Source organism: Protopterus annectens, chromosome 8.part1 (genome assembly GCF_019279795.1).
Source record: "Protopterus annectens isolate FY-2018-M chromosome 8.part1, PAN1.0, whole genome shotgun sequence".
NCBI lineage: Eukaryota > Metazoa > Chordata > Ceratodontiformes > Protopteridae > Protopterus > Protopterus annectens.
In genome coordinates, this window is record NC_056742.1 from 317,947,024 (window position 1) to 317,960,230 (window position 13,207).

Here is a 13,207-nt window from a genome sequence, read left to right on the forward strand (position 1 = left end):
GCCATCCTCCTCCTCCAGCCAGCCAGCCAGCCATCCTTCTCCAGCCAGTCAGCCATCTTCCTCCAGCCAGCCAGCCATCCTCCTCCTACATCCAGCCAGCCAGCAATCCTCTTCCATCCATCTATCCATCCAACCAGCCATCCTCCAGCCAGCCAGCCATTCTCCTCCTCCATCCATCCAGCCAGCCATCCTCCTCCAGTCAGCCATCCTCCTCCTCCATCCAGCCAGCCATCCTCCTCCTCCATCCAGCCAGCCATCCATCCAGTCAGCCAGCCATCCTCCTCCTCCATCCATCCAGCCATCCTCCTCCTCCATTCAGCCAGCTAGCCTGCCAGCCATCCTCCATCCATTCAGCCAGCCAGCCATCCATCCATTCATGCAGCCAGTCATCCATCCAGCCAGGCATTCATCCATCAAGCCATCCATCCAGCAGCTACTCCCACCAACCAGCTAGCCACTCCAGCCAGCCATCCATCCAGCCAGCCATCCATCAATTCATGCAGCCAGTCATCCATCCAGCCATGCATCCATTTATTCAGCCATCCATCCAGTCATTTATCCATCTAGCTGCTATTCCCACCAACCAACTAGCCACTCAAGCAGCCATCCGTCATACCCATAACAGCACCTCCTTTACCAATCTGGTGGTGATGTCACGGTAGAGGGTGTGGCCAGTGTCATATTGGCCACACCCCCATGCCCCACTTTGGCCCACTTAAAAGGTGGCAACTCTACGATGTAGAGATTATAAAGGGAATCTAGAATGTTTATATATGGGAAGTACTTGTTTTACTGTCACAATGGCTCCATTTGTTTACCTTTCACTCTTAAGATATCTTTATAACAATACCCATAACTATATATTTACCATTAGTATACACTTTTACCTCAGTATAAGTAAAAAGGAAATTATGTGTATACTTAAGGTCATGTGTGAATGGCATGGAAAAAGGCAAAAGCAGACTTACCCTGTAAGTGAAAAAATCAACATATAATTAACACAGTGACAGTGTTTCCGGAAACATAATAAACTGCAAACATAGACATTTAAGTCACTTGTTTCTTAGTCTTTTTTGTTTCTCCGAAGTCTTCTAAGTTGGATTAGAAGCCGTTCTCTTAAGCGTGGGATTAGCCCAGTCCATCTCTTCTATTTTTTCCAAGATCTTACGGACTTTTACATAGTTCAGAGCTGATTCTAAGTCTTCAATCATTTTGGGACCTTCCGATGAAAATATCTTTAGCTTCGCAGGGAACAAAAGGTGTGTTTTCACCTGTGCTTTCTTCAATTCTTTTATCAAAGTTGAGAATATTTTTCTTTTTGCTATAACTGCTGATGAATAATCATTGTCAAAATGTATCATAGCTTCATTTAATTTAATTGGTGACTTGAACCAGGCAGTTTTTAACACTAATTCCTTGTCTGAGGATGAGAGGAAGTTTCCAATGATAGATCTAGGTTGCTTTTTGTTAGCAGTATTCACTGTGGCAAGGGAATGATGTGCCCTCTCAATACCAAAGGACATAGCTTCAGTAAGATCAAGAGTCTTAGGTAACCAAGTATTGAGAAACTTAGTCATGTTGTTCTCTTTGTGCCTTCTGGTAGTCCAAATATTTTTAGATTTTTGCATCTGGATCTGTTTTCTAGATCATCTCACTTATTTTGTAGAGAAGTATTTTGTTTGAGTAAGAATTCCACATTGTTTTCATTTTCAATAATTCTCCCATCCATATCGGTCAGAGCTTCTTCAATACCTGTTATCTGTGATTTTTGCTGTAACAAGTCTTGGTGAATTAAATCCATTTGTTTGGTAGTTTTTTTCCTTGAAATTATCTATTTTCATATCCAGCTTGTCAAGTTTTGTAGTAAGATCCTGTATATTTGTTATCAAAGTCTGAATCTCTCTTTTGAGGCTGGAATCTTGGTTGCTGGATTTAGTGAAGTTCATGATGAATTCTTTCAGATGAAGAGAAGTTATCCAGGCATAGTTTGACAAGAAAATCTGCCTTTTTTGTTTTTAACTAGATATTATTGTAGATGATGTTAAGTTCTTTCAAATCATATATAAAGATATTTTCAATTTTTAGTTTGAAGGCAGAATTCCTGTCAGAATAATATTTCTTTAGTGGAGCTGTTGAAATCGGCTGCTACTCAGAGCCCATCTTGGCCACCTGCAGGATCACTTGACTCTAATTAAGAAGGATTCACAAAGTAAGAGTGGAGACTCTTGAGGCTACCAGAGCATGTAGATTTGCCTGTTAGAGTACCAGATTACCTGTGAAATATTAGAAGCTGTGGACTTAGCTATGGAATACAAGAAGCTGAGGATTTACTTGTGGAGTACCAGTTTACCTGTGACTTTACCAGGAATCTAAGTTGTGAACATACTTGGAGATTATAGGCAACTTATTCTGAGTTCTAGCATGAAAAGGAAAGGAGAGGAGAGGACAGAAAGGAAAGGAAAGGAAAGGAGAGGAAAGGAAAGTAAAGTAAAGGAAAGTAGAGGAAAGGAGAGGAGAGGACAGAAAGGAAAGGAAAGGAAAGGAGAGGAGAGGAGAGGAAAGGAAAGTAAAGGAAAGGAAAGGAGAGGAGAGGAAAGGAAAGGCGAGGAGAGGAAAGGACAGGAGAGGAAAGGAAAGTAGAGGAAAGGAGAGGACAGGAAAGGAAAGGAGAGGAAAGGAAAGGAAAGGAGAGGAAAGGAGAGGAAAGGAAAGGAAAGGAGAGGAAAGGAAAGGAAAGGAGAGGAGAGGAAAGGAAAGGAGAGGAAAGGCAAGGAAAGGAGAGGAGAGGAAAGGAAAGGAGAGGAAAGTAAAGGAGAGGAATGGAAAGGAGAGGAGAGAAGAGGAAAGGAGAGGAAAGGAAAGGAAAGTAGAGGAAAGGAGAGGAGAGGACAGGAAAGGAAAGAAAAGGGAAGGAAAGGGAAGGGAAGGAAAGGAGAAGACAGGAAAGGAGAGGAGAGGAAAGGAAAGTACATGCACTACTAAGTTTGTGAGAGATTTAAATGACACATAACTGGCCTGAACAGTGTATTTATGTCTTTTTTTTTCTGGAAGAAACTGTTATTTAATGCAGATTACTAAAATCACAGAGTGAGTCTGTAGTGTGTCAAACATACTGCAATATATACACTGAAAATATGGGTACTAAACTGCCAGGGGCTCTTCGCCTTTCTATATGCACTCAAGATTAAATGAGTTACAAATAAAATGAAGATAGACTCTGCAAGCTCATTGTCTTTTACAATCCTTTTATTGCCTAAATCAAAACATCCAAGTTACAAAATTTAGGTGAGCTCTTTCATCTTAAGTCAGGACTTACCTGACTGTTATGTTCAAGTTCAAATTATAAACTCCAAGTGAAGCTCAGTGTCAAATACTATAAATAACCAATCATGATTCTAGATAAGGGAAACCAGTCAGCAGAAATCTAAGAACATGGAACTAGGCTAAAGGGGGAAGGAAGGTCACTGCTCATTCTCTTGCTAAAGTCAGCACCACAATTCACATCAAGGTGTTCACAACAAACTCCTGCAAACGTTCAACCATGTCAACAGAAGCATACAATGGAACTGAAACAAACAGAAGAGCCCACCTGAAATGAGAAAACTGTATTTCAGTTCTACCCTCAAAACTACTCATAAAGGGGTTTGAGGTCTGCAAGGGTAGTAAAACAACATTAAAGTACATGCCACTGATAACACTTGAAAAGGTACAGAATTAATGCAGTTGGAATACTGGGCTATAGAAATCTGCTGAAAATGGGAGCTTGGGTGTCAAGCAAAGGGTGGTGAGTTTTGCACCAGGAACACCAGTAATCATAGTGTTGAGACACGACGCACAGATGATCAAAATCAGTAGCCAGCCTGAGTGAAATCTTCAAGATCCCAAAGGACAATCAAAAAATAATTAAAAGCATAAATACAAGGGAGGAATGAAGTTTAAAAGGCAGCAGGACTTAAACGAGCTATGTAATGATTGACTGAAAAAGATTGGCTACATTATAAGTGATGTATAATGTTTGCAACTGAGAGTGAGTCAGTATGGATTGTGATGTAAAATGTTTGCTACTAGGATTGTGTCGGTGTGGTTTGCTTTCTTTTGTATAAATGTATGATTGCCTATGTAGTAAGTGATGGTTTAATAAAGATGTTCCTTGTTTAAAAAAAAAAAAAAAACAGGAGTTGAATAATTTAGTTTGTATTACATATGTGAAGTAAAATGTTTGTTATGTTAATTACAGTGTGATTACTATTATATGAATGCAAATTTGCCTATGTCACAAGTGATAATTCAATAAAGGTGTTTGGGAAAAAAAATAATTAAAAGCCACTCCATAACAGACGGAGGTGGTTTACATTTGTCTAGCTGATTTTGAAAATTCTCCCACATCCTAAACCGCACTTCTCCACTGAGGAAGTCCTGGAAAATGGATTACTAATCAAAATGGCTAAAAGCTACTACCAAAATTCCACTTCAACAAAGTTCTGGTTTAGGATAAAAGTACCCACCTAACTTTTTTAACCAGGATGTTTTGATTCCAGCAATAAATGCCAAAAATGCATTATTGCACACTTTGGGAAGTTGTCTACACCAAGGAACTACCACATTGACAAATTGCCCCTTAGAGTTGATCACCCCTATGTGCTTTGGGAACTTATGTGGACAATGATCTACCTTTTGACCAACATGTATCCACTGTCATAAGCATGCCCTTCTATATTGGGCAGCTTATAAACAAAGGAATTGCGACTAAATCTACAGATGTCATTGTCTCCCTTTACTCAGTCCTCATTAGGCCAGTTATTGAGTATAATGCCCCCTTTGGCTTGTACCTCTCCAGACTCAAGCAACAACTGGAATGCCATAGAACAAACAAACCAAAAACCAGACTGATAATCCACAAAATCCGACATTTTATAAGTTCTTCGGCTCACAGTTACTTGTCGGATTTTGTGGATTAACAACTGGAATGCCCACAGAGATACCTTACTAAAAGGATACAAGGCCAAAACAATATATCCTACATGGACTGCCTTAAAGCCCTGTCATTATACTCATACAGACTTCTAAGAGGTGAGCAGTGTTCAGCATATAAGGTATCTTTGTACGCAATACTGATGGACCTAATTCACATTAGCAAGCCAAATGACATCAGAAATACTCGATTCTGTAATGTCGACATAAACATTTGGAGGGACATGCATATCTTGCAGAGGATATAACTGCTTTGAAACAGGCTGCCTATCCACATAAAACAAAGCTCAATCCTGTCCATATTCAAGCACAATTTGGATCTATGTCTAGAAAATGTATTCCAGGACTGCCTGGACTGTACTACTAATAGAGAGAGGCAGCTCATAAATGCTTTATCCCATGCATGGGTCCCCTCAAATAGCCAATGTTGTGATCCCAGTTATTCTCACTAGGGTAATACATAATTATAAACCATGCAATGGGTAAGGCCAATCTAACACCAGACTGGATATGTTAATTCAATCACCAAAAGGGAAATTGGCCAGGCTTAAAACAGCCCAGAAGGGTAACATATCTTAAAGGACAGTGAGCTTAAACAGTCTATCTTCTTATATGTTTTTTGTTTTTACATATCTATCAACCTATCTCTCTCTCTCTCTCTCTCTATATATATATATATATATATATATATATATATAGACACACACACACACACACACACACACACACACACACACATATATATATATATATATATATATATATACACACACACACACACACACACACATATATATATATATATATATACACACACACACACACACACACACACACACACACACACACACACACACAATCTCAGATCTCAGGGACAGTTGCTGTTGGGTCTGTATGCAAAGGCAGCCAAGGAAAATGAAGAGCTTTGCTTCAAAAAATCATATGATCTTGAAAATCTTATTAAAGGATACTGGGATAAAAATACAGAGAATATGAAGAAAATGTGATTATAGACATAGTTGCAAAATCCTTGAACTGTTCCCTTTTCATTCCAAGTTTCAAAAAATCTTGTCTGGGTCAGAAAGCAGGAAGAATGTAAATATTTCTTTCAAAAATATGAGTTCAGTTGATCTGAGCATTGCTTGTAAGCTATGTTCCACAGAGGCTGGTACTGGGTCCTCTTCTGATTTACTGCGGTCTCACAGCACCCATAAAACTATTTAAATCATAAGTAAGCAGATGAATGCAAAACACATAAAGCTAGCAACGGTCCACATGACAACTGTGCATTGGACAGTATTCTAGCATTGTTTGAATTTTGTAGCAAACTCTAAAAATCGCTTAGTTATGTAGTCTGAAATTATTCTTTTTTACATAATGATTGTCATTTCTGAAAGTGACACCCCGACCCCATGTGCAAAATGAGGAAAAGGGGTTGAGGATGGATGGATTTAAAGAATATCACACACTGAAGTAAAAACTGAAACTTCTTAGTACATCAGTGAGTAACAGTCTTGACATTAAAGCATGCCAATATCATCTAGTGTAAGGTCATCAAAACTGTAGAACTTAGCAGTAGACCTTCAGCTGCAGAAAATATCAAACTGATACTTGAAGTGCTCATGTCACCTCTATATAGATGAACAGAATTCTCAATGTTATACCTACTCATAAAATAAGTAATTCTGATTTAAATGTTAAAGGTTACAAAAAAGGCTGAAATTTCTCAGATACAAAGCATTGCCTACCAATTTTTATGTGGCAGGCCATAGCTGGCACATGCAGGTTTATGATTAATATTATAAATGACTTAAGGATGCTGCTATTATCCATTCTAATAATAGAACCGCGAGTTCAGGCTTGACAGTTTTATTACACCAACATCACACAACTAAAAAGAATACCTTTGTAACATGATATACTCAGCTACTTTGGAACAAATTATCCTGCAGTATAATTAGAGTTTTATTAAACCATTTCATAGTGCCATTTGATGACAGAGTTAGTAATGCTAAACAGCAGTTCAAAAATAAGGATGTCTCACTGTTAAGTGGCATGTTAGATCTACTATCAGTACATGAACCATGAAAATATAAATATAAACCTTTTGCTGGCCCTGTCCTTCTCCCACTCTGTTAGCCAACATATCCAGAAAAGGATGCACAACTGACCATAAGAACCACTTCCACTCTGACCATTGATATAATTGTGTTAAGTCACTTACTCTGTTTCTGCCATCAATGCAGCTATTTGCTTGCTTTGATCCTGGATCTTATTCCCAAGTTTTTCATTGGCTTGCCTAGCATTAAAAATGGAAAAAATAAAAGTTACATATTAAAAAAAAGCAGTGAAGTAATTCAGGCTGGTGGGTTAGGAGTCTGCAAAGATTGAAGACATTTTTAGGCACTGTCAATACTTTTTGATACTAGGTATACCTAAAAATGCCATAAACAAAAACATTACTAAATGTAAGGATCAAATCTAGTAAGCAAATACTTTATGGAATCGTGAAATTAAGAGACACACTTTATGGAATCGTGAAATGAAGAGACACCTTAAAGCTTCTATGAAATAGCATGAAACATCATGCAAAGTACAGTTTTGAAGGGCTTTAAATATTTTTCCACTAGTGTTATAATAATAGCATTCCTGTCATATTTGGATACTTCCCTATAAGTTGAAAGCAATTTCATATAAGACAATATTAGAACATCTGCCATGTTAATACTCACTTTTGCTCTTTCACCCACTGGTTGACATTGGATATAACAAGCTCACTTTCTCGATGAAGTCGCATATTGTCAGACCTTGCAGCCTCCAGAGAACTTCTTAGTGTTTCTACCTATAGTAAGGTTCACATATAAACATTTTAAGTGAGCTTTTGTTGCTTGACAGAAGATACTAAATCACATATTTTGTGCAGCTTGAGCAGGGGAAAGCAGAACAAATTTGCAAAACAGTTTCTCTCAGCCCAAATAAACCAATTGAAGAGCAAAGCTAAAATCACTCAGAACCTAGCAAAAACTTAGTATAAACTCTTATTCTCAACAGTCATGTGTTTTTCTCCATATCAAAACTTTGTCTTCTGAGAAGAATAGAGAGCTAATTATTTTTCCTAAGTTCTGAGTACTTTTTGCTTTGCACAAAAACAAATATGTAAGCCCTGGAAATCATTAAGGAAAGGCTTGCTATATACAGTGCTAAACTAGTCTGTAAGTACACCACCAGGCATGCACTTAATATTCATTCAAAACATCCCTTCAGTAGAGTTCATGGGCAGTTGAACCTAAGCAGCCTTTCTAGACACACCCACTATGTCTTCAGCAAGAGAATACCCCTTAGGAAGGAAGCCCTTGTCAATTTCATTCTCAGTTCTCTTCCACCAGTAAGGATTTCTGATAAGGAACCAGAAAAGCATTAGCAGCTCTACACTATTCCACTGACATAGAGAGCGAAACATTGCACCTGCTGTCTGAGATGCTATCAAAAATATTGAGTTACAGTTTCTACTTAACCCATTCTCAGCCAATAGGCCCTTAATGTTCATTTTTCCCTAACAATTCAATAGGAAAGATGATGGATTCAAGTCAGCAGGCCCAGAAGGACAGCCCTGCCTAACCAAACTCTAAAGCTAAACTAAATGGTCAGGCTGTAATTTTGACCAGTCATTTATGTTGATGATTTCTTCGACCAAAACCCGTCTGAAAGTATCTGAGGCTTCTTTCTCTTGGACAAATTGGGGATGAGTGGAATCAGAAAGAGGCCTGCTGTTTTTGCTGCAGTAAAATGTAATACAGCGAGACAACAACAACAAAGTATGTTTGGTAATTGATTTGCCTGATCTACCTGAGAGGAAAAACAAAAAGCTGCTTAATTTAAAGAAAATGATCTGCCTGCAATTCAGTTTGTCTTAGGGCTCTTCAGTGAATACAAAAGACCTTCTCCCCTACTGCATTTGTTAGGAAAAAAAAAAAGACTGAACAAGGATGCGTTGATTCAGGAAAAAATCAGACTAACTTAGGAAGAGACTCTATTCAGATGGAAGCTCAGAAATGGCAGATCCCATCTTATTACCTGCAACACAGGATCCTATGGAATGAGGTAACACCACTGAAAAAATATATACTTTTTTGTATCGTACCTCCAGCTGTTTCTGATCCAAAAGATCAAAAGGTGATGGGATAGAGAGAAAGCTGGCAAAGCAAAAAATCCATGTTCCAGCAAGGTAAAGGAATTCTAGGAGAAGGATTTTTATGACTAATTCCCTTCAGGAATGTGTAGATGATATCCACGTTGAAAATAGGCTTTCAATCATAGCAGGCTCATGAAAGGTGGAAGCTGCCAGTAAATGGATGTTAATCTTAGAATAGGACAGTTCTTCTTCTGACAAGGACAGAACATACTGTGGAATGGAATACATCCCACATGAGAATGGTCGGACCTTTCAGAGGCTGTCCACTTTCTTTCATTTGAAAGAGTAAGTGGATCTGGTAGATGACTTCCAGCTGCTAACAGCACCTTTGCTACTACTTCTAATATCCCAGATTTGGCTTTAATAATTTGCGGAGCAGTCAGTTGTACATAAAATGATACCTATATGTACATAAAATAATACCTATCTGGTATTGTTTTTGTGTGGGGTAAGGCTAAATGCAGAAGGATTAAAGTCAAAGAATATGACTGTTTGTCAATTAATACAGAAATAATAGCATAAGTATTTGTGAATTACTGTATTGTCTTTAAAGCCATTAGCTTAAAAGATGTGATGTAATATATAGTGCACTGTGGCTTTAGGACATGTCCAAAAGGCTAACATGCATGTGGGTTGTCATGTGATTCTGCCTTGCCTTTCAGTTGCTTGCCATGTTAGTAAAGGGTGTGAATTTATCAACAAATACTTATGCTGTCTGTTGCTTCAAGTGCTTGTTTTATGGATTCTGAATTCCTAGTATATTTCAGTTTTTACCATAAGCTCTGCTTGAACAAATAATCAATGTTGTTCTAAGCAGCAAACAACATAATAAAATTTAAAAAAGTCGACCCAAACATGATGTTACTAATTTCATTAGGAAGATTTAGCATTTTTGTTCTTCTTCTTTTAGTTAACACTTCTTCAGAATAAAAAAAAATGTCACTTCCAACCAAGCATTGCAGCAGAAATCTATTCTTATTTCATTTGCCATATAAACATTAATCACCTCTTTGTTTCATATAATCAAAAATCTCAAAAATACAAAGTTAAGAACAATCATTAATTAATAAAACCTAATATAATTTAATGTATAATAAAATTGACTTAAATAAACTTCCTAAACATGTATACAACAAACTCCAATGTAGGGTCAAAATAATGCAGTTAATCCAAAACAATTAATTATATCATTATAGATGTTTCACATAAACAAATGCATTACTAAAATTAGTATATCAATAAGGAATTAAACAATAAAGAAATGTAACTCAGTATATTAAAAGCCCTTATAATCATAATTTTGCAGCCCTTAGAGATAACACACTGCCTATAGATGCCTTATCATTAAGACAAGGTAAAACTGTGGCATTTAATAATAATTGCCACTATAGCTCTCTATACTCAAATTTCATTTGCTATGGGTTTCCTCTGGGGTCAGGGACCGCTTTCTCTAGAAGAAAGAACAAAAAATTATTAAAATTTTCACAATTCTTGGAATGTTTACAAAGTGTGTTTGCTCTATTCCCTGTTTTAATAAAGTAACTATCCTGGCACATCCTAATTTTTAAGGATCCTTCAGTCTTACCAAAATAAAACACAGGGCAACACATAAAAGTGCACCATAAACTACCCCTTTAGTATTACAGGCATATCTCACTGCTGTTGAAATTACCCTGGGATAATTAGTCACAACAGTATTTATGGAATCATATATAAATCTGCAGTTTGCATGCCCCGCATTTCTTCATTCCAGCATCTTTTTCACACCAAACATTTCTAAGTTACTAAGCCTCTCAATTTTTTTTTCTTTTAATTCATACTCCATTTACATACAAAGGTGGGTGATTAACCCAGTTTATTGATTAATCAAAAGAACTGAATATATTTGACCACTTTCTACAAATACATAGGTTCATAGGTTCATAGTTTAGTACTAAGCTAACTGCCCTTGAAAGCCATTTTAAGCCTAGCCAATTATCCCTTGTGAGACTCAAACCCTGCACCTTATGTTTGTAAGGCAAACACCTTAGCCATTAAGCCACCCTCCCAACCCGGGGGACATATTTTATTTCCTTCTTTCTCGTTATTATACTCTAAAACCATAACTTTTGTGAACTCTGACCTATTTTGATTATTAAATTTAATTTCTCCATTATTTTTTAATAGGGGCATAAACCGAGTAGATTCTTCTATTGCAATTGGTCACCTAGGTCCTTCAATAATTGTTGAGGGTATCCTCTCTGGGGGGAAAAAAAACAGAATAACATGCAGTTCTCAGTGGCTTACTAACAAAATCAGGCAGATGAGGTGCCTACAGATGGAAGAACATAAAATGATTCCCATCTTCAAAGAGAGATTAAGGAAAGGGATAAGGAATTATAGACTACCAAAAAAGTGCAGTACAGAGAATGAGTTCATGGAGGAAGGAGGTAATATAGACTACCAAAAAAGTGCAGTACAGAGAATGAGTTCATGGAGGAAGGAGGTAATATAGACTACCAAAAAGTGCAGTACAGAGAATGAGTTCATGGAGGAAGGAGGTAATATAGACTACCAAAAAAGTGCAGTACAGAGAATGAGTTCATGGAGGAAGGAGGTAATATAGACTACCAAAAAAGTGCAGTACAGAGAATGAGTTCATGGAGGAAGGAGGTAATATAGACTACCAAAAAAGTGCAGTACAGAGAATGAGTTCATGGAGGAAGGAGGTAATATAGACTACCAAAAAGTGCAGTACAGAGAATGAGTTCATGGAGGAAGGAGGTAATATAGACTACCAAAAAAGTGCAGTACAGAGAATGAGTTCATGGAGGAAGGAGGTAATATAGACTACCAAAAAAGTGCAGTACAGAGAATGAGTTCATGGAGGAAGGAGGTAAGGAGTATGCAAGATTTGGTGTTGGGGACAGCATTGTTCAGTTTTTTTATAACAGACACAGGAGTGGGGGTTGGTAGCACAACCACGGAAAAATGAGGATGCTACAAATATAGCAGCACTTGTCCAGAATAGAAGAAAAGAACTGTAGACCAATACTGACACAAAGAGGAATTAAAGCAACACATCACCGATGGAAATCAATAAGAGAAAATTAAGGTGATGCACATGGGTCATAATGATTCGGGAAAGATATATTTGATGGGAAAGGTAACCCTGGAAAAACTTTGTAAATATGAGATTTGAGGGTTGCTATAATGACCAGGATAAACTGCGCAGATTTGAGTGAAGTAGTTGTTTCTGAAGTAAACAAGATACCAGGCTCTACAGCTTGGGTAGGGGAGGCTGAGACTCAAAGGATACTGATGTCACACTGTTTTTTTAAACAGCACTTATGAAATCTCTTCTGCACTGATAGAATGCAAATATGATTAGTGAGTTTGTGAACAATTCATATCAAGAATGACTAACTGAACTTGTTACATACTTACTTTAAGAAACACAAGAAAGGGAATATAATATGGATCCACAAACAGCAACAGAATATCATGGTGAGGGTTGTTATGAAGGAAAGAAAGGGAATAATGATAGGATATGGCTACAAGTTGGAGGGAACATCATGTCAGGGTGGATAAACTGTGCAAGTTAGCTCCATAATCCAGATGGAATTAACTCTCGTCTCTTCTACTGTGTCAGTATTTGTGGATGTTTATATGAAAACACTGTGCTGGCAGGCCATGAAGAGGTGCAAATAAATGTTTACAGTTTGATATCTGCTTTTTTTATCCTATGGAAATTGTGTGATGCAGTATTGCTACAGGATGTCAGATGGACTTGGACTACATGACTTGTTGAGTGGAGCATAACGAGTAAGGCATGCATAACGAGTAAGGCATACATGCAATCAGCAAAAAATGTGAGTCTTCATACCTCTTTAGCAGCAGTGGTGTGATTCTGTTTCACTATTGATAGCTCCCTCTCCAGGCCGTCTCTCTGTCAGACAAACAGGAAGGAAGAAAGAAAAACAATAAAGTAAGCTCTGATAAATCACATTACTTCTCAGTTTAAACATTTTTTTGTTGACTTATGAATGCATGCACCCAACACAT

The 13,207-nt window shown here is 37.6% G+C and overlaps 1 protein-coding gene across 1 annotated transcript in view; it reads right to left on the minus strand.

Moving 5' to 3' along the window:
- PMFBP1 (polyamine modulated factor 1 binding protein 1) overlaps positions 1-13,207 on the minus strand; it is a 3,624,986-nt gene that overhangs the window by 196,181 nt on the left and 3,415,598 nt on the right. Inside the window, exons 38-40 of the mRNA XM_044081904.1 lie at positions 13,029-13,091; positions 7,704-7,813; positions 7,196-7,270 (exon numbers count right to left, since the gene is read on the minus strand). Coding sequence (XP_043937839.1) covers positions 7,196-7,270; positions 7,704-7,813; positions 13,029-13,091 — 248 coding nt within the window. The remainder of the gene's footprint in view (positions 1-7,195; positions 7,271-7,703; positions 7,814-13,028; positions 13,092-13,207) is intronic.